A 25,151-nucleotide genomic window follows, 5' to 3' on the forward strand; every position below is an offset into this window, starting at 1 on the left:
ACTGTAGGTTCAAATAAAGTTCATATTACAGCAGTGCTTGGATAATAAATGGCCCCAGAAAATAGGAAGTTAGCAGCATCTCTGTGATCATCACTCATAGTGTTATGCCATGTTCATCACACAGTAATATAACTAACAAACACTTTTTAGTTGGTGTGGCGCCACACTGTCTGTGTCAGTAAGTCTTTGACTATATGACTTTGAAGAGTAATCGGTGTATAAGAAATGAAGTCAGATTTGCTTAATCTTGTCAAAAACATACCACTAAATCAGATTTGAGCAGTAATTGATTTCAGAACGCATCATGTCAAATTGTGGTATTGAGGAAGTCTGGCGTCACATCTGACAGATAGAAAACCAAATTAAAATGGTCTCAAAAGCATCACTGGTCTTACAGCTCCCTCAGATTTCACCTAACAAATGTAATTTAACCAATCTGTGACCAAATGTTAACCAATCAAGGAGCTCATAGACTGTAAATTATAGATGGACATTGCCTCTGTAACGTCAGCCATTTGTGTATACTGCATGCTGAAGCCTCATTGTTGGCATTGGAAGTTGGTTTGCATTGGAAGGATACAGATAACTGCTAAGCAGCTCTAAGAGACTAAGAAAAATACTAGAATATGAATCATTAAAACAAGGGCTCAAACTTCTTAAATGGGCTGTACCTCAAACAGGAAATATTATTTGATTATTTGATTAACTCCATTAAAACTGCTCCGAAAGGCACTGACTATCAGAGATTCAGCTGAGTGACCTGAATGGGTGAGGTGAGGCTTAGCAGAAAGATTTTGAGTTGAATTTTGAGATAAATTATAATATTAATTTTAATGTAGAATTTCAACTTGCCTACAAATGTTTAAAAGGTTTCTTTTTATTTATTTATTTATTTATTTCAATATATTTTTTTCCTATTAGAAGGAGCGAGCTTCCATAGAGACCAAAGCTGCAGTTAAAGTGGATTAACTCCCATTTGGAGCCTCAAGCGGCTATAAGAACTGCAGTTTGGATTGTTTAGTTTATCTTTCTGTGGAATGGGGGGGGTTGCTGGGTGTGATCTGACAACCTTGTCATGTCTTAAAAACATTACACCAAATTGCAGTGAAAGGATTTTTATTTTATTTAAAAAATCCTCTTTCTACTTCCTTTCAAGCATGTGCTTTATCAATAAGCAACAGAGCTCTGTGCAAAATTAGAAAGGTTACACAAACTCTATTTAGTTCAAATTTTATGGGTTCCTAAACAGTTTGGTCAAAGTTGTTGCGTGACAGAAAAAAAATAATAGTGATTATGTTATAGAAGTAATGCTCTTATGAGATGTAAACGGCATAGATCAGAACAATGAGTCCTAAGCCGATTACCAGTCACACTTTCTGCAACAGGCCGAAAGAGTTGGGAAGAAAACCTCCACTGTTTCAAATTTACTTTGGAGTTGCCTACAATGAGATCAGAACTGAGGGGTGTGTGTGGAATACTAATAAACTGACATTTTTTGAAGTTTGTTGATTTTTTTTCTATTCTTTGATTTTGGACTTTGACATTTTCTCTTGTTATCTTTAATATAACTTTCTGAACATCAAAAATGTATTGGCAAACCAGTTGTGAATTTCAAACAAAAAATATTTCACCACTTTGAGTAAGACACATTCAATCTGAAGCAAATATTTCATCATATAAACAATCCTGTTGCTTCGCACTGAAACTGACACCAACGAGAATGCCCTGCTTTCCAGATCCTAATGTGTCTTTCACCAGTTTGCATAGTGTTGTTTCTGGCTTTTTGTGCATTTTAACTTTAAGAAGTCTGCCAGTGTTGCAGTATAATTGTTCACGAGTGTGGTTTAAACCCCAGGTAAAAACATCCCAGGGACTGCTTTACATACTTTCTTTTTCTCTGTATTGTAGGAATGAAAAGATAATAAATTAAATAATATTTAAGCAAGTGCATATCTATAAATTATAATGAAACGTTATTACTTATTATAACACAGAAAAGGATCTTGTTCATATAGACTAAAAAAAACACAAACAGGACTATGTTTTGCTTGAGCGCTGATTTTAAAAGGTCTGATATACGTTTAGCTGTCTAGCAGGAAGTGCATCAGGTGTTCTTGAACACAGACAAAAACCTTTGGCTTTGACCTAAATGTTGATTTAGGTGTTTCCCTTTAACATTTTTTTCCCCTACTTTTCAGAAAAAGAACATCAATGTTTTGCTGAGTCTTGGCATGCTAGCTTCCTGGGGAGCACTCTTGCTGTCAGCTCGCCTCTACTGGATGGGCAATAAACCTCCAAACTTCTCCAATTCCGACAACCCTGCAGCCGACTCGCCTCATTTCCTCACTCGAATGCTAACGTTTCTCCACCTGCCTGCTGCCAACGCCTGGCTCCTCCTCTGCCCTGACAAGCTCAGTTTCGATTGGTCCATGGATGCCGTGCCCTTGGTCAGGTCCTTGGCTGACTGTAGGAACCTTCACACCGTTGCCTTTTATGTTGGAATGAGCATTCTGGTTTTGTTTGGCCTTCGTGGTCCCACCTCCAAAGTCAAGGAGACCAATGGGAAGGCCCATGTCACTAATGGGAAATCCATCGCTAATGGTAATGGTTACCACGCTCCTGATGCAAACCATAACACAGAGCATGGCTCTCCAAAAACCGCCCTAAATGGCTCAGCTGGACTGCACCACTGCCCTCCACGGACACCCCTGCCCCCTACAGAAAGCCTAGTACTATTTTCACTGGGCATCCTTTCATTGCCTTTCATCCCAGCCACTAACCTATTCTTTTATGTGGGTTTTGTAATTGCAGAGAGAGTACTATACATTCCCAGTATAGGCTTTTGTCTGCTTGTTGCTGCTTGTGCAAGAGCCTCGTTTGTTAGACTGAGGACTAGAGGCTGCAAGGCTGTGCTGTTGTGTCTCTGTATGGGTCTAGTACTGCTGAATGGACTCAGAACTGTTCAAAGAAACAAAGACTGGAGCAATGAGGAAAACCTCTACAAGTCTGGGATTAATGTGAATCCCGCTAAAGGTAAGAAGGCCACTGGCTATCTTTAGATGTAAGTAGGAATCCTCCTACCTTCAGCCTAAAGCAAGGAGCAAATTTGAATGACTGAATTTTAGAGCTCAATTGATACAGGAATTTTTAGGACTGATAGCGATGTTTTCTTTCCAGCAGGTAGAACGTAAACAGAATCTTCATGTGTAGTTATTTATTATTATTAAGATATGCCAGTACAGATATGTCAGCAAAATTGGATAGTAATATCTGCCTGCCGAAAAATCATTCAAGCTCTAGTTAATTTTACAAACTCAAAGCTAGCTTATCAATCTTTTGGCCACAGCAACCGTTACTATAGCTATGAAGCTGTTTTTTTTATTAGGGGAACATTACGCACCCATTCCTGTTATTTTACAGGTAACATTCAAAGATGACGAAGCAGTTTCACAGCATCAATGAATACTGATAGCTACTCAAGATGAAAGTGAACAAAGAACGTAAAAACTCTGCTTGGCAAATGCATTTTTGCCGCTTGGATTTTGTGCTGTGTTAATATTTGTTTCTGTACGTTTTTAGTACATTTGAGACATTTCACTTGTTTTGTTAAAGATGGAAAAAAATGGCATGTACAGCAAATTTTTTAAAAACTCAAACAATACCCAGTTCTACTTAATATGCATGTTTTTAACTGGGCTGAGATCTGAAACCCACTGTGGGAACCTGATCTTGAAAGAGGCAAGTAGAAATATGTGCAAGAAAATAACAGAAAACTGCTTAGAGGATTGTTACACACTTGCCTAAGAATACTTAAATAAAAAAAAAGAGAGCACTCTAAATAAACAAGTAAGCATGAGAAGTACAATTAATTGTTTTTATCAAGTGATACTAGTTTACTTTGACAAATTAGTGTGAATAACTGCTTTTACATGACCACCAACTGCATCTTTTTTTTTTCTTCTGCTGTATAACTCTTGACTGGCACATTTCCTCTAGCCTGGGGAAATTTGGGGAACGTACTGAAGAACCAGGGCAAGATGGCGGAGGCAGAGAAGGCTTACAGAAATGCTCTGCACTACCGAGGGAACATGGCTGACATGCTGTATAACCTGTGAGTGATAAAGATGCCCGTTCCACCTCCTCGTGTTTGCATAGTCTTGACACAAACAAGTTCTGATTCCTACCATCCATCACTTTAGATCACTGTGGAAAAGGAAGAGAAAGGGGAGAGAGGAGAGCGCATATAGACACAGAGTGACTAGCAGGAAAAACTTACAGAGGGCACACAAGAATAGATCTAACACAGGAGAAGAAGCAAATGAAATACAGAGTATGGCTTGATGCAAGAGAGTTGTGTGTCCCTTGTGGCTCTTTGTACCGTCTGCTGCTGATTTGATTAGTCATGGTTTGCAGGGTTTGGGAGAACACAAAGACACTTAGAATCCTGCAACACAAGGTGTCACAGATGCCAAAACCTCATAGCAGACCCGTGTCTGTAACTCTCATGCAGACACTGTTTTCCTTCACACTTCTCCGTTCCCTCTCAAGTTACGGGTGCCAAGAAACTGGCAAAGAAACAAAGAGAGAAGGGAAAACTGAAAGGTGTTTTGCATTCTTTAAAACAGAGGTGCTACCTGAGCTTGATGGATGGTTGGCTATATTGGGATTATATATAAGTATATGGGATACGGGAAGAAAAACCTGCCACTTTCACCACTCATTACTTTGATGAGAGGTTAAAGCTTACTTTGCATGCAGAGTTAAAAGAAACTGTACTGCAGCTTGTCACATCTTTGCGTTTTTCTTGGACCAGGGGTTTGCTTCTGCAGGAGAATGAACGCTTTTCTGAAGCGCTGCGTTATTACAAACTTGCCATTGGGAGTCGGCCTACGCTGGCATGTAAGTAAATCTCGGAGAGTCTCATTTTTGTAAATGATCTATGAGGCGGTCAGCCTGAGGGGAAGAGCTGTCATCAATTAGACTTTGGGGTTAATTACACTTTAATTTTATTGCTGATGTGGTTATTCTTTTTTGCATGGACATGTAAAGGGCCAGTGAAGTAATGCAATTCAGTCCTGCGCTTGAGTGTTCACATTAGATTAGGGTCCAGCTTTTACTCTACCAAGTAGAGTAGCTTTATTGTTAGCTTTATCTCTTTTTTGGCATGTATTTATTTATGTGTCCTACTTTTCTCTGCTCCGACCTCAAGTTCTGCCTCCTTTAGGCTGTATTATCATGTTCTTCTGTGTAGATCGTCAAGTTTTTTTTCTTTGTTTAAAGCTTTTTTTTATGTTTATTGCTCTTTTATTTACAGTTGATAATTATTTATTTGAACTGTTCTTTTTCCAGGGTGGAATAATTGTACAGCATATATATTTGACCTCAAAAAACAGGAATTTAGGCTGCACAAGTGTGAATTTATTTTGGATTTTCGTTAAGATCAAAACTATACATACATGCTCAAATATATGCGCATTCTCATTTCCATCTTTTAATAAGAGGTGTTAAAGGTTCTACAATGCCTTTTAACGTGACGAGTTAAAGCCATATTAACTTCTTGCTTGTGATCATGATTGACTACAACTTGCTGCTTCTGTTTGCAAACATAAACAAAAGAAGTGGTTTAACAGCGCTCATTGGATTGACCAAAACTCAGAACAATGGGAAAGTCCAAGGAACTGGAGTGAAGCTCTAAGAAGGAATTGGAGATTTACACAATCTGAAAAATGTCTATATTACTATACCACTACTAATTCCAAGATCCCCTGCTTCAAATTCAACACCTTTAAGTTTGGCTGAAGTTTGTAGCTCACATGGACAAGTGAAATGCCTTATGGCAGGGGTTTCAAACTCCAGGCCTCGAGGGCCGGTGTCCTGCAGGTTTTAGATCTGTCCTTGATCCAACACAGCTGATTTAAATGGCTAAATGACCTCCTCAACATGTCTTGAAGTTCTCCAGAGGCATGGTAACAGTAATCATTTGATTCTCTTGACCCAGGGTGATTTTCTAAAACCTGCAGGACACCGGCCCTCGAGGCCTGGAGTTCGACTCCCCTGCCTTTTGGCCACATGAGATACAGATTGACCTATATGTCCACAATGATAACAGAAATGTTTGGGTGAGTAAAGGTGAGGCTTTCAAACTAAGAACACTGTACCAGCTGTTAAGCATGGTGGTGGTAGCATCATGCTCCGGGGCTGTTTACTGCCAGTGGTAATGGGAGTAACAGTACACTGCACAAAGTGGATGGAATAATGAAGAAGGAAGACTACCTCTTCAAATTCACTTAAAATCAACAAATAGATGGTTTAAATGTGGATGGTTTGAACTTGTGGTGATTAGAGAAAATCCAAAATAAATTCAGACTTGTTCACCCAGTTCGTGTTTTTTAAAGTCATTAAAAATGAAAAAGAAACAATTAAAAACAATGATTAAAATCCTAAAATTACCATGATGTTCTGTTCCATGATGAGTGTATGTAAACTTCTGAACACAAATGTATTTATGTCAAAAGACATTTTATATCATTTCACATGCCTTTAATTGAACCTGCTTTTTCTTCACTCTGAACTCACAGCGGCCTACTTGAATATAGGAATAATTTTGATGAACCAGGGCCACCTGGAAGAGGCCAAACGCACCTTCCTTACTTGTGCTGACATTCCCGATGAGAATTTGAAGGATCCTCACGCTCACAAGAACTCCGTCACCAGTTGCCTGTACAACCTGGGAAAACTGCTCCATGAACAGGGCCAGCAGGAGGTCAGTGTGTCCCGTTTGTGGGAAAAGGGCCCAGCGAATATTTGAAGGAGCTGAGAAGTACTTGTTTTGTATCTCAGCTTTCATAACATGAATAAACAGAGAAGGACCAAAATAATTTTTGTAACACTTTCCATTAGGACTTTGTCCGTGCCGCTTGTGATTTAACTACTTAGTTAAAGGCCACAATTATGGTGACGCGAACTGAAAACTGAACTAGCTGAATTAACTATTTTCTTTCTACAGGAGGCCTTGTCTATTTTCAAGGAGGCAGTGCAGAAAATGCCGAGGCAGTTTGCACCACACAGCCTTTTCAACATGATGGGTGAGCGACTAGCTTTTTTTTCACATATAATATCTGTTTTAAACAGTAATAAAAAAAATCTATTTTTAAAAATCACTACAAAGGTGATTCCAGCTTGAAATGTTAATAAGCATCTCGATGAGATAACGCTACCATTTGATCTATAAAATTACACATTCATGAGCTGTGAAGAACACAGTAATAATGTGAGTTAAAGCTGTGCAATCTGACATTATTGTTCCCGTCTCAAGTGTTGGCCTTCTGGCTTGTGAGAGCTTAAAATGTGAGTTAAACAAATTGCCATTTAATCATTGCCGAGGAACCCCACCTGTTGGATTCCACCACTGTAACTCAAAAACGATGTGTGCACACACTTTGTGTCCTCTTGAGGAGAAGTGAAGCTCATCTGTGGAACGAGTCACATCCCCCTCTTTGTTATTGTAACACTAATTACATTATTGTAAACTCATCCCGATGACATAGTTGAGATTGCAGGGAGATGTCTGCATAAATTCCTTTGACAGGCAGGCTGAAGGAAAATAAGATTTGTGTTTAGTCAGGTGGAGAGAGGGATTAAGGAAGAGTGTTTGAATTAGTATAATGGGAGGGGATACTGAGTATATGTCATCAGCCTATCTTCTTACTCTCGGGACCAAGAGCATGCCCTCACATCCAACAACATCTCTGAGTTTTTATAACCAGCTTTTGTCCTTTCAGAGAAACTTCAGATTTATCTGCATTGTGGTCACTTCAGTCAACATGGGGTTAAGAAGAATTTGAAGTTTCTCAAATGACCTATTACAGCGAGCCATTATAATGAGAACCAGCATTACATCATTATCTGTTTATCTCAGATCCAGACAGCGCAGAGTTAACATCCATGAATAAATTAATCAGTTAGACTTGCAGCATGGGCAGCACGGTGGCACGGTGGTTAGCACTGTTGCCGCACAGCAAGAAGGTCCTGAGTTCAATTCCACCATCAGGCCGGGGTCTTTCTGTGTGGAGTTTGCATGTTCTCCCCGTGTCTGCGTGGGTTCTCTCCGGGTACTCCGGCTTCCTCCCACCGTCCAAAGACATGCAGTTTGTGGGGATAGGTTAATTGGATAATCCAAATTGCCACTAGGTGTGAATGTGAGTATGAATGGTTGTCTGTCCTTGTGTGTTAGCCCTGCGACAGACTGGCGACCTGTCCATGGTGTACCCCGCCTCTCGCCCTATGACAGCTGGGATTGGCTCCAGCACCCCCCGCGACCCTGAAAAGGATAAGCGGTAGCGAATGGATGGATGGATGGATGGACTTGCAGCATGTTCTGCTGTTAGATGAAGTTCAAAGAGCTTCACAGATGACTGACGAGCTAATAACAAGTCAGAATAAATGTAATAAAAACAATGCAATTAATTATAGATTAAAAGCACCTTAAAGAAGACTAAAAAGACAAAAAAGATCAGAAGGAGAAGAATCAAATAGGATAAAATAAGCACCCTTAAATAGATTAATATTGTAGGAGCTACAAAAACTGACTGGAAAAATGAAATGCTGAAATAAAAGAGAAAAAAATCTAAAAACAAAAACTGATTAAAACTGACAAGAATCAGTACCCCAAAAGAGCAAGAACAATTATAAGTGTAATATATAGAATAGAGTGGAACAGTGCTCACCTTTTGTAAAGGCTCCAAATCTAATAACTGATTGCCCATTCAGTTTCCCCATTGATGTTTCTGAACGTCCTTGCTTAAAAAATGTTTTAAGCCTTGAACCAAGCCAAAACTGACCTCCATAAATCAGGGGTGTCACTGTTCCAATTTAGTATTGTGAGTTTCTGTTATGAGCACATGCCATCACATCACAAAGGCTCAGCTTATAGTAAGTCTTCTTTGGATGATTCTAACACTATGGCTCATAATCAAGAATATGAGAATATGAATGAGATTTTTACCTCTAGAACCTCACTGTACTCAATTCTAAAATATGGTATTATATTTATGTTGTTGTTTTTTTTAGTTTAGTTTTTTTTCCCTTGTACTTTAATCAAGAACAGGTTCTTATTTTCACTGAAAAAGGCAAAGCCCCTTGATGAAATAAGTGTGTAAATACAAGCAAGTGTACAAGGGTCAAAACACCAGGGTGACTGGGAAGCTAAGAGTGTTGGTGAATTTGGCTTAAGCCAGATAGTTTAGCACATGTTTTTGTGTTTGGGGAGGCAAGGTGCCAAGTGTGGCACCACCTACATTTTTTAAATAAAAGAAATCTTAAAATGCATATGCTAAAAAAAACAAAACAAAACAAGTTCCTTTTATTATTGATATTTTCCATTCTCCTCTCTCCTTTCAGGAGAAGCCTACATGAGGCTGAACAGGCTGGAGGAAGCAGGTCACTGGTACAGAGAGTCCCTCAGGGTCAAGCCTGACCACATCCCTGCTCACCTCACTTATGGAAAACTGCTATCCATCATTGTATGTTCCCTTACAGACACACACACACACACTCACAGAGAAAGAAGCAGAAGACAAAGCATTATCTTAGTAATGACTGCAGTGGTTAACTATGTGGCAGAGTGTAATTAAATGGGACCTGGAGTGGCACAGTGGAGTGATGAATAATGCATATAGAACAACTTATGGGGCACTGGAGCAAGGCGAACCCATCCTATTGATTTCCCTGCAGAGACTGAAGAGCTGTGATAACTGTTATTACATATGGGCTTCCTGAGTATGAAAGGCAAGGGTGGATTCAAACGCATGAATTCATTGTGTGACCCTTGCAACTACTAGTTGGACAGAACTTTCACACTTTTCACACACTTTCCACACAGTGTGAAAGAAAAGAAACTGAAAAACTGAAGGCAGAAATGTTAAATAGATTTTGGGTGACCTTAGGATGATCCTGATCCAGGACTGATGCCAACAAACTGCTGTGTTGGAGCAGGGTAAATACATGGCTGACATCTGAAGGTCAGGGAAGCAGGGAGTTTTTCTGGTGTGGATGAGAGCGATCCCTCTGTGATTGGATGACCCTGATAAACCATGTTTCTTTTTTTTCTGTCTTTCATTGCATGTGCCTGTATATTCATGGGAGTGTTAGAAGACATCCAAGGACACACGAACTTGCCCAACTTCTAAATGTTAAACTTCCTGTCACTTCCTGTACTTCCTCCACCTCTCCCATTCCACTAAACAAAAACAAATACACATGCATGTGACAGATGTGTGAGCAGCTGAGTCAAGTTTAGATTTGGGAGACAAACTGTGTTTCCTGCGTAACCTTTTTTAACGACGCTGACCTCTCTCCTTCCACGGCTTCGGGTGCTGCATAAAAACACAACCGAGCTGAAGTTACAAAACTGTTATGTGCACACTGGCAGCTGCAAACCCTAAGGGCTTTAAACCTTACCTCTGACCAGTTCCCCGTCTTTGCTGAAAGATTTAAAGATATGCAGCATATGCACACACACCTTAAGTAGGTTCACATTAGAGTCACCGAGGGTGGCCGGACATCTGCTCTGCTCCCTTATGCTCAAGGGGCTCCAGATCTATGCACTCACCACGAGGCCACCTCCACTACTAGAGGGCTTAAGAAACATGAGATTGGATGGGCTCGGGACAATAGGCCAGTGGATGGGCTTATTATTCAATTACTCCCCTTCCTTATTGAATCACTCCATCGGCTACATTTCTGGCCATCCTGCTAGAGTCAATCGACAATACAGACAGGGGAAGGAAAGGTCAAACTCGAGCCTTGTACTGTGGTTCACCCCAGCACTGTTTTTCTTTGAAACGTGGAATATTTTAGCTCGAAAGCGACCACATTTCAGCTTTCAAAGCTACCCCCAAAAAAGCTACATGTGTAAATCCACAAAATAATAGGCAGAACCTGATAGTCTTGCACACGTCCACATCCGTGAGCAAATAACAAGTGCAACTCCAAAGCCGCTAGTGTACTCTTTCCACTATATTACAGGCCTCCTTGTCTGTCAGACGTATCTTGCTGGAGTCAGAGTGGTGTGGTGTGCATTAAGGAAATTTGTGGTCATTCAACACCATGAGACTTATGACTTTAATCTCAGCCGTATATTTGGATAATTCGGCACTAATTCTAACTATGGTCTCGCACTGTGGAAGACCGCACGATAAAGTACGTAGAAGCAGCTAAACTAACCTTTTACTCAGCTACAAATCAGGGAATATCCTTTTGATAGTTGTTTGAAAATCATCCTTTTTCCACTGACCTGAACTCGTCCATAAATCTGCTAAATGATGATTTGCTTCTACCTAAATGGACTGAACCACTGTACTTTCTGATGGATGTTTAGGGAAAAGGTTTAATTGAATGTAAAGAGTATGGAGCCAAAGAAAATGTGAAATAAGCCATGTATGCCTGATATTCGGTCATTCAGAGCGATTGACGGCACTGGGAGAAGCTAATGAAGCAAGCCTAATGAGCCCTGCCCTCTCATTTCTTGTTGCATGACAAGTCCGCTGGCAATATAGAAGCAATCGGCGCAGACGTGTGAAACAAAAGAGATGGAGAAATTCAGCCTCGTGAACAGAGGCAATAGAGTCTGCACACAAATGCGCCCACACCAACACCTTGGAGGTTTTTCCTCTAACGGTTCGGCATGAGAGATTGTGCGGCTGTGTTTTTTAATAGCGTCTCTTTTCTGCAGATACAAAGAAATTGGGTTGCTCTGACTCAAATGAGGCCTGCTGATGCACTACAGTTTTTCAGATGCAAAGAAATACATGCTCAGGCCCAGCTATACATATTGTGTGTTATATAATATGTACTGTTGGTGGTCAGCATAATCTATACCATTTTAAACCATGTCGAAACAATAGTGTTGTGGTTTAAACATTTACCATTTGCCTAGCTTCCCTGTTCCATCCTGGGAGGAGACGCAAATCCCTTTGGGTTTGCGTCAGGAAAGGCATCTGGTATAAAAAGTGTGCCAAATAAAACATGTTTCACTACCTACTGTGGTGAACCCTTGTGAATACGAGAGCAGCTGAAAGTAGGTTTAGCTTTTTTTAAGGTTTATGTTTTTAACCCTTTGTTTTAATCTTTAATATGTATATTAGATTTCAGAGCTGTCTTTACAGCTAAAAAGAATTAATTTGATGGGAAGCTTATGAATGAACAAGTGTTTGGCAGTATTGGTTTACCCCGAAGTGCATTTATTTCAGTATTCTTTCTTTCAGGCCTGCAGTGTTCAGGTTATGTTGTATCAGTGGAATAATCAAGGATGTAACAAAAACCTCTCAAAAAAAAATCATGTTCAACCATCACTTATAATGACTTGAGTTGCTTTTTGTTTTTTAAGGGGCAGAAAACAGAAGCGGAGAGATATTACCTGAGAGCTATTCATCTAGACCCGACGAAAGGAAACTGCTACATGCACTACGGTAAGAAATATATTAAAAGATTTATTTAGAGACACGTTAAACAAAGCCTGTTTAAAAATAGATATTCTAATTATAAAACCATGAATGCCTATATCTTCAGAAGTGTCTGCCTGTAGTTGATGGACAGTTTTGAAGTTATTTTAGCGACAATCTAGTTTGAAGTGTTTCTCTACCAGCTAAATCATGCATGGCTGCCAGTACTGTAAGGCGTTGCATTAATACGGTTATGATCGGCCTCTGCTGCCTTCAGCTGTGCTCACACTCGCAATTCTTTACCCTCCACAAACCAAGACAAAAACTTAATGGCGTCACCCTCAGAGTGCAATTAAATTTACCATGTCATTTGACAACTAATGTTATAAACCACACTGGTTCCACTCTGATTGCTTATGTAACTCGATAAGAATTATGGGAAAGAAAAAATCAAAGCTGGGAGTTAATAATCCAGAAATGTCCAATCTCTCAGCGCTTTTATTAGAGTTCCGTAAAATAATGGCGGTAACACGCTGTCATTTCATTTTTTTCTTCGTATCAGTGCTGGCACTGTTGGAGCTGTTTGAAGCGTTGCAGATGGTGCAAACACACTCAGAAAAAGCCACGTATGCTGCGTTTATCTGCGTGAGAAGACAGAGTCTGAATACACATTTTACGATTGTTAAACACGGTACCGTGTTCCTCCCACGCCGCTGTTATTGAGGCTTTTCATATCAGCTTGGAGGAACAGATTCCCTGCTGCTCCAAGGAGCTATCTCCGGGATATTCATAGGAAATGAATTCTGTGTTATCCCGCTCAAAGCACCATTGTGCATTGTCCCTTTCTCCTCTTATCTCCTTCTATTTCTCCTGGTGCTTTCTCCGCACTGATATCTTTGGTTTTGAGTTTAGATTGGTCAGTGTATGAGGGGTCTGTCTGCTGCTGACTTTGGACGAAGCAGTTTCCCCTTCTGAAGTCCTTACGCTCTTTCTCTCCATTTTCTTTTTTTCCAATGTTATCTTGTAGCTTTTTGCTATAAGTGATGTTTATTTGGGCTGCCTCCTCCTTTTATCGCACATCTGGCTGCCTTTGCTATCCTGGGGTCACTGGATGATCTCCAGGTGTGAGTATGTTAGGAGTGATGCTATCTGTTCACATTATAGAACACCAAATACACGTACAAAGATGTGCTCGGAAGGAAGGACACAGAGGGTGAAAGCTAAAACAAAGACCCCTTTCCTGTCATTGTTCTCATTTTAATGCAGAACCATTTCTAGGTAGTCTCCTTTGGAGTGCGCTTGGTTTTCGGGAATCTCAGGCAAACACAGTTAGCATTCAGTGCAAGAATGCAAACAGGCATACGCCTGAGTTTATCCCTACATTGCAATTTTTTCCAGCATTCAGTAACATCTGTGGTTAGACTTGGCTGTTCATTTATAGCCGCTGGTGCAGGGAGTTGAAGGTGCTGAACCAGGTGGCAAGACTCACACAGGAAAACCCATGAAAACCTGCGTCTCATCTGTGTTCTCAAACGCTGCCGAGCAAAACAACAACAATCCTTCAGTCTATCACTGTCTGACTTGTCTCCTGCTTTCCCTGCCTCTTTTTCTGTCTCACTCATTTCTTACTCAGCTTCCATTCATCTTCGTTTCTTTACACACCAGTCACCATCTTTACCTGTCATTACTCTTCTACAAGATGTCCCCATCTCATTCCAATCCCATTGGTTTGCTGCAGTGCGATAACAAGGAATACAGTTGTGCATTTGCTTGGTAAAATTGAAAAGGAAACAAAAAGCCCCCGTAGCTCTGGTATCTTTATTTTGTATATAAAGATATGCTTAGGCACAGTTATTTTTAAAACTAAATGCTAATGTCAGTATGCCGGAATTTTCAGTGTTGATGCAAAAAGTCTTATTAGTAGTAGGAATAAATTGAAATTTTGAACTAATAATGGCCCTATATGAAATGTACTAAAATATTTCTACATCTAGTAGATGAATTGAATCTGAAGCATAATGATACATGTTCTGGACACTATCAATATATTTCAATAAAGCAACATCATTTGGAAAAATCTGACAGGATTTATTAAGATACAGAATTACGCTAATCTGTTTTGGAGGCTTGGATGGGGTTCTGGATGACCAATGTGAGGCAGATATGGGGAGGACGGGTAAATGGAAGAGATGTAAAGAAAAGACTAGCAGCTGAACACCCAAGAAGCAGACAGATGAGTGATTACAGATCTTCCATACTGGACTTAGGAATAAGCTCCATTTCTGTGACACAGGAGCTAACAGGTTCTTAACAGAACTTCTGCTACCCTCATCTTTCTTTCTTTCCAGGACAATTTCTGTTGGAGCAGTCCCGTCTTGGCGAGGCTGCAGAGATGGCGGAAAGAGCCGCAGAATTGGACAACTTTGAGTTTGATGTGGTCTTCAGTGCTGCTCATATGCTCAGGTTGGCTAAAATCGCCACTTTGAAAAAGCTGTGTTTCTGCGTGGGGATTCCCTTACTAGTACAGAATTTTGAATGAAGAGATATTTCAAAGAATTACGGTGTTTTGGAAATTCATTATTTGCTGAGTTTGCCCTCATGCTGCCTCAACATTTGAGGGTTTTGTTCTTTACCACTGCCGTTTAAAAGCCATCTTTTCAAATATAAATTATACCAGCGTTACAGAATAGTAAAATGTCCTCTCAGTGGAAAAGCTGCTGGTAAAGTTTTTATGTATTACATATATAAATGGAAGTGGTGAGGTTTCTGTGCACGGCTTGTAAAGAAGCAATAGGAGAATTTTTCCCTCAAAGTTTGGCAACCGTGTACACGGACAGCTTATAAATCTTAAAATGTGTCAAAAGGGACTGCAAATGTCCTCTACTCCCAGCAACTGAGGGAAAATATTGGAATGATGAACCTTAACTCATTTTTGCTCTACATATCTGGAAAAGTCATTTCTTCTCTGAAGCATCTCAGTGCGCTGCCACAGAGGGTTTGTAAAAAGCTAAAAGTCTAAGGGCTTGACTGAGGTTTGCATTCGAGAACCTAAGGATAAATCTAAATGACAAGTCATTCCTTCGAGTTCTGATCCGACTGGTTATTTTAAGATGAGACCCTCGGGACATAAATCCAAACAGATTAGGATTAGTGTTTATTGATATGACGCCCACCTGTCAAAGCTAAAGCTGTCCTGGCTGATAATAAAGATAAGCCACAAACCGGGGCTTGCTTTATGTGCAGTGACTGACTGAGCATAAACAGGATGATAAGAATGACCTGACAGTCCAGTGCAATGTAGGATTTGCCTGTAATTGTTCTGCACAAACTAACTCTAAATACACATCATGCAAGTGTAACATTGCTGTTAAGCGACGTGTTTTACCGACACAAATCTTTGCTTTATTTTACAGGTTGAGGATTAGGAAATATGCAATTTTCTAATCAGAAAAAGAAGGAAATGACTTTACTTTTGACCTCCCTGATACCTAAAGATTTTGACTTTAAATGTGGCTTCCTGTAACTTTATCTGTTATTTAATGACTCTCTAGCACTTCCCCAAACAAAACAAAGACCAAGGAAGGACACTAGGAGATGACTATGATATCCATAATGTGTCCTTTATTTTAAAGCCTTATAAATACAAATTAGCATGTCAGGAAGGAAGGGCTTTATTAACTTTGGCACAGCAAAGTCCAGATCATGTACTCCATGAATAATGTTAGTGTAGAGCCGATTAACTACTGCTACTGTACCCATGTCAGGGAGGACTTTTGGTGCTTTAAGCAGTCTTGGCATCAACATTGTCTGCTTCTCTTTATCTATTTATAAATGAGAACCTCAAAGTAAGGCCTAATGTGCTGAATCAGTGTCCAAACACATGATCCCATTTATGTCAAGCCTATTTGCCGCTTGTCCCAGAATATTGTTTACCGGTGGCTATATTAGAAGCTCCAGTATTTTACAACATCACTGCAGTAGGCAAAGAGTTTGTACTGTCATTTGACAATTACGTGAGACAGAATGTAAGCAAGTCTTTCAAATTAGTAAGTCATTTTTTAAGCCTTGGCAGGTACAAATAGTAGTATAATTTTCACTATGACTTGCTATTCAGTCAAATACTTTAACGCAGTGTGTAAAAATGTAGTGTGAAATCTTGCAGCTTTTAATAGTATTATAAAAGTTGAGTCTATCTGTATTTACTTAAAATAAGAGTTAAAAGCAGCAGTTACCAACTTGAGGTTCAAGACCCTCTGTAGAAATTTGATCTCACTAATGACTCGAAAAATTGTTAATTATAATTGTCAGAAACGGCCCAAAAATGTAATTGTGGAGCTTACTCTGTGTGTGTGTGTGTGTGTGTGTGTGTGTGTGTGTGTGTGTGTGTGTGTGTGTGTGTGTGTGAAATTTTCTTTGCTTAAGTATCATTGTGCCTATTAGTACTACACCAGCAGAATTTAAATGACACTAATGACTACATGAATTAATTTGACTATGTATGAGTGAAATCATACACATTTCTTTCTTACGTTAAATGAACAATATTCACGATAATTTATATACTAAGAAGCTTAACAATGAGTGAATACAATCATTAGCTGGAAAATATATTCGTTTTTATCATTGATAAAAATATCTTATAATGTGCAAATTTTTTACTCTCCGCTCTTCTTTCTCTTCAGACAGGCCAATCTAAACGAGGCGGCGGAAAGGCAGTACAAGCGTGCAGCCAGCCTCAGACCAGATGTAAGTACCTGGACTGGTAGGCCTGTTAGCACTTATCATGGAAATGCACACACACGTCTGCACTGTAAATTCAATTTACAACATACTATGTATTACCCATCATTCTGACATTACGTTATAGTACTGTTGTTCCTGGCAAGCAGCGATAGTGCTGGAAATGAAATGGAAACTGTGTTCTGGTCATGCCTGTGAACTGTTACCTTTATACAACCAACCAAATTCCAAGTGAGAAAAGAGCTTAATGATTCAGTTGTCTGACACTGAAGTCACGCTCTTAGCTTCAGAGTAAATGCTTGATCATAACACTATAGTTAAACAGACCAAGCTTTGCAGAGATCATGTCTCTTGATGTCTGCACAAGTGGTTGAGGAAGTTGGTAGCCATTATAGCCTGTCTGTCTGGTATACCTCAGTCACTTCAAAGGGAAAGGGTGCATGGACCAGTCTGTGGAAGGTGATTTAGAGTTATAGGAACCCCTGTGTTGTTAGACAAGGTCTGAAGGAGCTTCCTGGAGTCATTTATTATGTCAGTGTGCTTACTGATGGCCTGCTCTGTGACTTATGTTCAGTTATATGACGGGGTTAGACCTCATCCTGCCTCCACTGCATTAACTGGTGTAAGTCTATAAGGCACCTTTTATAGAAGCATTTCCCAACGTGTTTGTCTAACACATTGTGCAAACGTCTTGGGCCAACTCTTATTAATTTATAGTTTATTCCAAGTTACACTACTTAACACTGACCTTTGCCTCATCCAAGCAACAAAAGGATGAGCCAGTGTTGTGTCTAGACATAGCAGACATCTTGGCAAAGAATAAATTTCAAATTGTATATTTAGGTACTTTGCTACCCAGTCAACTGGATCAAGAAAAACCTACTTTGGTAACAAAATTTGTTAATATGTGTAATATCTAACCCTTAAATGGCTATCGAGAATGTATAAGCTATTAATTCAAATTGATCAATCAAGTGGCAGAGAGATTTTTTCCATCAATCCAGATTAAAACTTCTGAAAACAAATATGCGTAAACACCTTCAAAATGACTAAAAGTCTCAACTTAGAACTTGTACAATACAAAATTTTGAATGGGCACTACTGTTTAACAGCGGAGTGCATGTGAGCTTTTAAAGTCGTTCAAGAAACCTGGAGAACTATTTCTAAAGACTTTTTAAAGAAATTAGAAGAAAGTTTGCCTGTTAGAGTTCAGGCAGTGCTGAACAATGTTAAATAATAAATGTGGTCACAGTACTGTTGCTCCACAGTTCTAAGTAACTTAGAACTGGTAAGATTATCATATATGACCTCGGAAAACAAAAATGTTTTATTATGTTTAGTTCTAACTAACCATGAACTATAACTGTTTTCATTAGGAATTTGATATATTTTATGCAGCTAGCTGGCTAGCTACATGCTAGCTGCTTCTGCTTTCTATTTATGACCAGAGATGGGCAGTAACGCGTTACTTGTAACGCGTTACTGTAATCCGATTACTTTTTTCAAGTAACAAGTAAAGTAAGGGATTACTATTGCAAAAACGGTAATTAGATTACCGTTACTTTCCCGTAGGAACGCTGCGTTACTGCGTTACTAAAACCGTGATTTTTTTGCGAGAATGTCCCATGACAGTGACGTAAGCGAGTGCGCCGTTAGTGACAACAGCTGTGTGCAGATCAACAATGGTTCACATATCGAGTGCGGGAGAGAGTATGAGCGTGCAGCATTTAAAGCGTGGAAGTACTGACCTTACTTTGAGTTTGATTCCATAAAAAGTGACAAAAACATTAGCGTCCATCGTGCGTGGGAAGAAAACTTCTTTTTACAGCGAAAAAACCCCCTAAACTTCCAAGCAAGCACCGAGTGTGCTACCACGTAATGGGAAACTCACAGAGACACTCACGGATTCTTCAACTGACCGCGGCACACCTGCACCAGGGTAAACCTCCGCCTACCCCAGTCCTGCTTTACAGGTGAAAATAGAGCAACAGGACCGCTAGTCTTTGACTTTATTTATTTTCTGCTGTGTTTTACTTGCATCTATTTGAAAGAGTGAGTGTAAACACAAAAAATATTTTATTTTATGTGCTGGAATGTGTAAAAAAAAAAAGGTTTAAATGTTAAACTAATTTATTCAAGTCAGAGAATGTTGCATATAATTAAATTTTTGCTTGATGCATAAAGTTAAAAGATTAAAACTGATAAAACAAGTTTTAAAAAGAGACTTTTCCAGTTGATTACAGTTTGTATGATGGATTATGTAGAAAAAGTAGAATTGGGCTGAAAGATCTATCACTTTATCACCTCTTCAGGTTGTAAATCGTGTTTTTAAAAAGTAACTAAGTAACTAAGTAATTAATTACTTTTGAAAATAAGTAATCAGTAAAGTAACGGGATTACTTTTTGGGGGAAGTAATCAGTAATTAGTTACTGATTACTTTTTTTCAAGTAACTTGACCAACACTGTTTATGACCTTTACTTAGTTCAACCTTGGAGACTGACTCACGTATCAGTTCTGGAGACTTATTTTAGCTAAACAGTTTAGGTCTTATCCACTCCATTCAGGTAACAGTTAGTCATAATATAGCCAAGTCATGTAACTAATCCTCTAGTTTCTGTTTAGTTGTATATCAGCTAATGTATCCTTTGCCCCAGCTAGTTCTCTAACTTTGCTGAAAATGGAGACTAGTAATGTAATACTTGTGACCTTTGCTCTAACAGCCTTTGTGCTTGTTATTCCTACAAGGAATTTCATTTACGTTGCCTCGTGTTCCCATATTAGTGTTGTTCCTGTTACTATGGCCCTTACTTCTTTACTTTTAGAGAACTTTTTAAAATAAGCTAATCTGACCTACTGCCATAGGGAATATCTATAGGCTTGGTATTACTATTTTATACAATCTGACACTTTTAAAGAGAAGGGCTGCCTTTCTCTTTACATCCTGTTTAAGCCTTAAGAGCTCAGTCAGATCTTTGACTAGAAGAATACTGGTTGTCCATTTTAATTTGAAAAGCTGTGTGTTTACATTTTGTTCTGTAAGAAATATGTTTCTTCAATCCCAGTCATTATAATTCACACTCTTAAAGCCTTCACATGCACTTTCAGACACACTGAGGGGCTCCTCTTTTCATTTTTCAGGACTATAGTGCCTCTTCTCTTTGACATTTTCCCTGCACATGTCTGCTTAGTGAATGACAGTCTCTCAAATATCAGCTTAATCCAATAGCTTTCAGGTCATGAAAGATTCAGCTCTGGCTTTACGTGCTAAGAAAAGCAATGAATATGTGCCCCCAGAGAAAGGTGCGAGGGTGTTTTTCATTTTACACACTAAAACGCTGTATTTACCCACTCCGAGATTCATCACAAATATAATGTCGAGTCTGAGCAGAACAGGCAATGCTTCCAGCGTGTGAAAATTGTATAATCATGACACAGTACATGTCTTGCTCCCGGCAAATCAAAAATTATGATACGATGAGGTTATGTTGTAATTTGTATGCGCTTAAGATCATAATCCCTCAAGATTTCAGTGCTGGTGGATGTGGCTGCACCTGTCATTACTGTGGTAACAGTGAGTGTGATTTAATACTATAACAAATGTCCTCTGAGAAAGAGAATTGAACAGAATATGCTGGATAATGTGATCATATTCCACTATGGCTTAAAGGCCTCTTCTCAAAAGCTGTGGATCAGAGGTCGATACTTTCTTTTTCGTCACAGAGGGTAAAAATACAGAAACTTTTACCCTCAAACTGCCTGTTTTCTTTCGTCTGTCCAATTCTATTGTCCCATGATTGGCTTTGGTGTGATTTAATATGCCAGTGTGTTGCATATTTCCCTAAATAACAAGGGAACCCTCATTAAGAGTAAGAGTAAGTATGCCTCTCCTGCCTACAAAATTCCTGTATGATCAAAAACTGAGGAGCTCTGAAATTCTGAAATATAACATTTAATTATAATTATTGTCCTTTTTTGTGTAGGTGAGAAAAACAAAAAGTTAGCTGTATAGTTTTTTTCCTGTAAAAACCGCAATTAATCAACAGCTTTCCAACATTCTCACTGCTTTAAATAATCAAGCTCTATATGTGCGCATTTGTTGAGTGCGCTCACAATCACTGAAAAGTGGAACGTAAACAAGTGAAAAATCCATGCTGAGGAGAGGCAAACAGTTGTGTTCATGCTGGGAAAATCTTTTGATTTATTTTCCAAGTTAGTAACAACATGTCATGCAGTGGGGATGCAGTCCTGGGAACGAGGCCAGGCCTGGGCGATTAGGTGCAGATGATTTTGAGGATGAGATATGGGTGTATTTGTTAGTTACGGATGGCTATGACTTAGATTTTGTAGATCCCCACAACTGGACTGCTTTTCAGGGTCATATGGTTTCACTTTGCAACTTAAAAGTATGGCATTTTAATCAAGAGGACTCTATAAACACTCTTCTCAATGGGTTTGATCGTGCATATCACAATAAATACTGAGCCCTTGCCCACACACAATCTGTAGCTACCTTTTTGTTTACTGCGGCATTGTTAGAGGACATACTCCTATCTATTTGATCTGCACAGAGAGATTGCGTTCTATCTAATTTAATGGGTATTTGATTTTCTTAAAGGAGGGCCTAAAATAAATTGCACCAGAGCCCTTTCTTTAATCTACCATCCAGAACTGGCAAGCTTCCTAAATTGTGTATCTCACATCATTTTCTGTGTCAGATGCGGAAATAACAAGGGCAGGTTTAAAATGGTTTGCCCAAATAAATGCAAGGTCAGCACTGTTGCAAAACTACAACAATCCTGTATCTTATCACCCTTATGCCAAACATCCACTGCTCCCTTCTTTTTTTTTTCTGTTTTTTATTCCAGTACCCAGCTGCTCTGATGAACCTTGGTGCCATCCTCCACCTGAATGGGAAGCTTACCGAAGCAGAAGCCAACTACCTGCGGGCTCTCCAGCTCAAACCTGATGATGTCATTACCCAGTCGAACCTGCGGAAGCTGTGGAACATCATGGAGAGGCAGGGACTCAGGACTAAACGCGCGCTCGGGATGCAGAAAGGCGATGTTTGAACTCCTCCCTCACTGATGATGTCATCTCCTTCAGAGATATGAAAGAGCTGGTGGCTCAAATTTCACTAAAGACTATTTCTTTAGCGATTCAGCTCACAGTGCTTGTGAAAGACACTTTGAAGGTTTGAGGGCTGGGATTCAGTGGACATGTGCTGCCTCACAGTATGCCATATTGCCATATGGTAGCTCAAACTACTAAAACAAACTTCTTTTGCATACATTTTTTATAAAATGCTATGATGTTAAATATACATTGAAGTCAAAAGCAAATAATTTGAAAGTCCCCCAAAAATTCTTTAAGGTCTCAAATATCAGCTAATTATTAGTTGATATAATCTAAACATCTGGCATGATTTAGAGCACTTGATTTAATAAGAGCATAGATTCAGGTGTTAATTCTTACAGAATAGATTTTAAAGCGTGGGCACTGATGGGTAAATTACTCAAGTTGTTTCATTATATCAGCTAGTTTAACTGAAAGATGGACTTCACTACCACACTTGTACATGTCAGATTCTATTTGCAGGTCGTAGGGAGAACTACTGTGTGTGTGAAAACTTGTGTAAAGTCTTTTGTTGCTCCCAAAGGAGCAAGTGATGTCACTTCAGTCAGTGCTGATTGAGTGAAAGTTGAAGGGATTCTGGGGGGTAGCAGTTACAAAGAAGCAAGCTTAACAGACCAGAAGCATCTCTATTTGAGTTTCGTTACTTGTGGTGCGAAATTGAGTTTCGACCAAATTGTTGTCTGCTAAGCTGCATTATGGGCAATGTAAGCACCATTTTTTTGGTTGTTTTGGACAAGGAAGAAGGTCTTCTTTTGCTTAACTGCCCAGTGATAATGTTGTAAGGGTGCAATCCTAAATAGGTGGATTATTTTTTAATTTTTATAATTTTTTTTGTAAAGAAAGGAAACGAAATCCCTGATGGATTGCTCAGGATAGTCTAGCTTTGAATTTGCCTCCTAACACACTCAATTAAACATTAAAAGCATGCAAGTGCATAAACATCTTCTAGAACCGCCTTCAGATAAAGTGCTGTACATTGCTCCGAGCACATAAAGGAATAGGTTTGGACATAATGTGCAGCCAAACACGTCACTGACGATTGTTTGCACGTGGTGCATTTTAAATTCTCGTGACTGTAATGATTAAAAATTCCTCAGTGGTGCCAAAGCTTGTACTGAGTCTTTACACCTCTCGTGCCAAGCAAGAACTTTTCTTCACTCCTGTGTTCCTCGTGTCAAATAAAGATGTTACATTTCATGTGATCAAATTTAATTTATTAATATGTTATTTTCTTGTGAATATGCCAACACTGTGCCGTTTCATTGTCGTATCTGCCCACCCTTTCTCATTCCTCGCAATAGATAGGCTACAGTAGGCAAAATGACAACTATATTGAAATGGTTTCATATGTGTATTTTTGTTCTCTCTGTTCAGGGACATCAGGTTGTGATTCCTGTCACAGAAATAGTTTGTGACACAGAGAGAGCTTTTAAAGGATTTTAGAGTTTTATGCTTTTTTTTTTTTTCCTGATGATTGTGATGTTTGGTTAAATTAAAGGAAATGTGTAGCTTAAACAGTGTTGTGTTTTGTAAAAGTGAACCTTTTTCATAATAAAAAAATGATTTTTTTTTATTTTAGTGCTCCATAATGTCGTCCAGGATGCAAGTCAAAAGCATAAATTTCAGACAGAAGTCTGTGGTCACAAGGATACATAAACTCACCCTAGAACCAGGGTGGAATGATTATACAGCATTCATTTTTCACAATAAAAAAGGGTGAACAAGATTACATTTATTTTGGAATTTTGCTAATCTGCACAGGGTCAAATGTACATACAAGCTCAAATACATGCAATAAAATCTTTTGATAAGTGGTACGGAAGGTTCTACAATATCTTTTAAAATTATAAGGCCTATTAACTAAATGTTAAAGATCAAGATTGACTACAACTGGTAGTTACTCTTTGCCAGAATAAAAAGCATTTGCTTGATAGCACTCATTGGAATGACCAACACTCAGAACATTGAGAACGTCTAAGGAACTCGGTGAAAAGCTAAGGAAATTTGTAGATTTTTACAGGGCGGAAATGGCTCTAGGAACCATTTCTAATCAGCTGCAGATTTCAAGATTATCAGTTTAAACCACTGTGTGTGAATATTTGTATGTGTCACCATTTTATTAAGGTCTGGAAGAAGACAGAAACTGTCACCCATCAGATGAGAGGTTCCTGAACATCTTAACCAAAGCCTGCCATGAACTGGAAACTGCTGGAACACCAGTGTCCCTGTCCACATTGAAGTGAGTTTTACATCGCTGTGGACTGAGAGTGTGCTGACCAAGACACAAGGTCTTGCTCCAAAATCAACACCTTTGAGCTCGACTGAAATTTGCAGCTGCCCACATGGACAAGCCAAAGGCTTTCTAAAGAAATGTTTTATGGAAAGGCCACACAAAGACTCACCCGTTTGGCCACAGTTGCTAAAGGTCAGCTTTCAAACCTGAGAATATGGTACCAACTATCAAGCACGGTGGTGGTAGAATAGAATGGATAAAGCAGGCTGACATTAAGCTTCTGGAATAGCCTTTGAAAGTCCCAAACTCAACCCTACTGAAAATGTGTGGACTATGTTAGGAAATCAACCAATTAAAATGACCAAGAAGAGTGGTCACATATCCAGCTACTATTTCCAGAACCTTGTTGATGTCTGCCAAAATTGGTTGGTTGAGGTGCAGTTTGCATTTAACTGAATATAAGTGGGGATGCCTGTATATTATTGAACTTGCATGTATAATTTTGACCTTGAGTGGATTACAGAAAATCCATAATAAATCTAAACATTTGCACCTAATTCTTGTTTTTTTGAAGTCATCAAAGATCTAAGCTGTACACCCTGG

At 39.2% G+C, this 25,151-nt stretch overlaps 1 protein-coding gene across 1 annotated transcript in view; it reads left to right on the forward strand.

The window, feature by feature from the left end:
• The window catches only part of tmtc2a (transmembrane O-mannosyltransferase targeting cadherins 2a), a 64,860-nt gene extending 40,972 nt beyond the window's left edge, over positions 1–23,888 (forward strand). The window contains exons 3-12 of the mRNA XM_004548279.6: positions 2,199–3,033; positions 3,997–4,111; positions 4,814–4,899; positions 6,579–6,763; positions 7,007–7,085; positions 9,400–9,521; positions 12,386–12,467; positions 14,789–14,903; positions 17,123–17,186; positions 22,048–23,888. Of these exons, the coding sequence (XP_004548336.3) occupies positions 2,199–3,033; positions 3,997–4,111; positions 4,814–4,899; positions 6,579–6,763; positions 7,007–7,085; positions 9,400–9,521; positions 12,386–12,467; positions 14,789–14,903; positions 17,123–17,186; positions 22,048–22,251 (1,887 nt within the window). The 3' untranslated portion in view covers positions 22,252–23,888. The remainder of the gene's footprint in view (positions 1–2,198; positions 3,034–3,996; positions 4,112–4,813; positions 4,900–6,578; positions 6,764–7,006; positions 7,086–9,399; positions 9,522–12,385; positions 12,468–14,788; positions 14,904–17,122; positions 17,187–22,047) is intronic.
• Positions 23,889–25,151: the final 1,263 nt, after the last annotated feature.

This window comes from Maylandia zebra, linkage group LG17 (assembly GCF_041146795.1).
Source record: "Maylandia zebra isolate NMK-2024a linkage group LG17, Mzebra_GT3a, whole genome shotgun sequence".
NCBI lineage: Eukaryota > Metazoa > Chordata > Actinopteri > Cichliformes > Cichlidae > Maylandia > Maylandia zebra.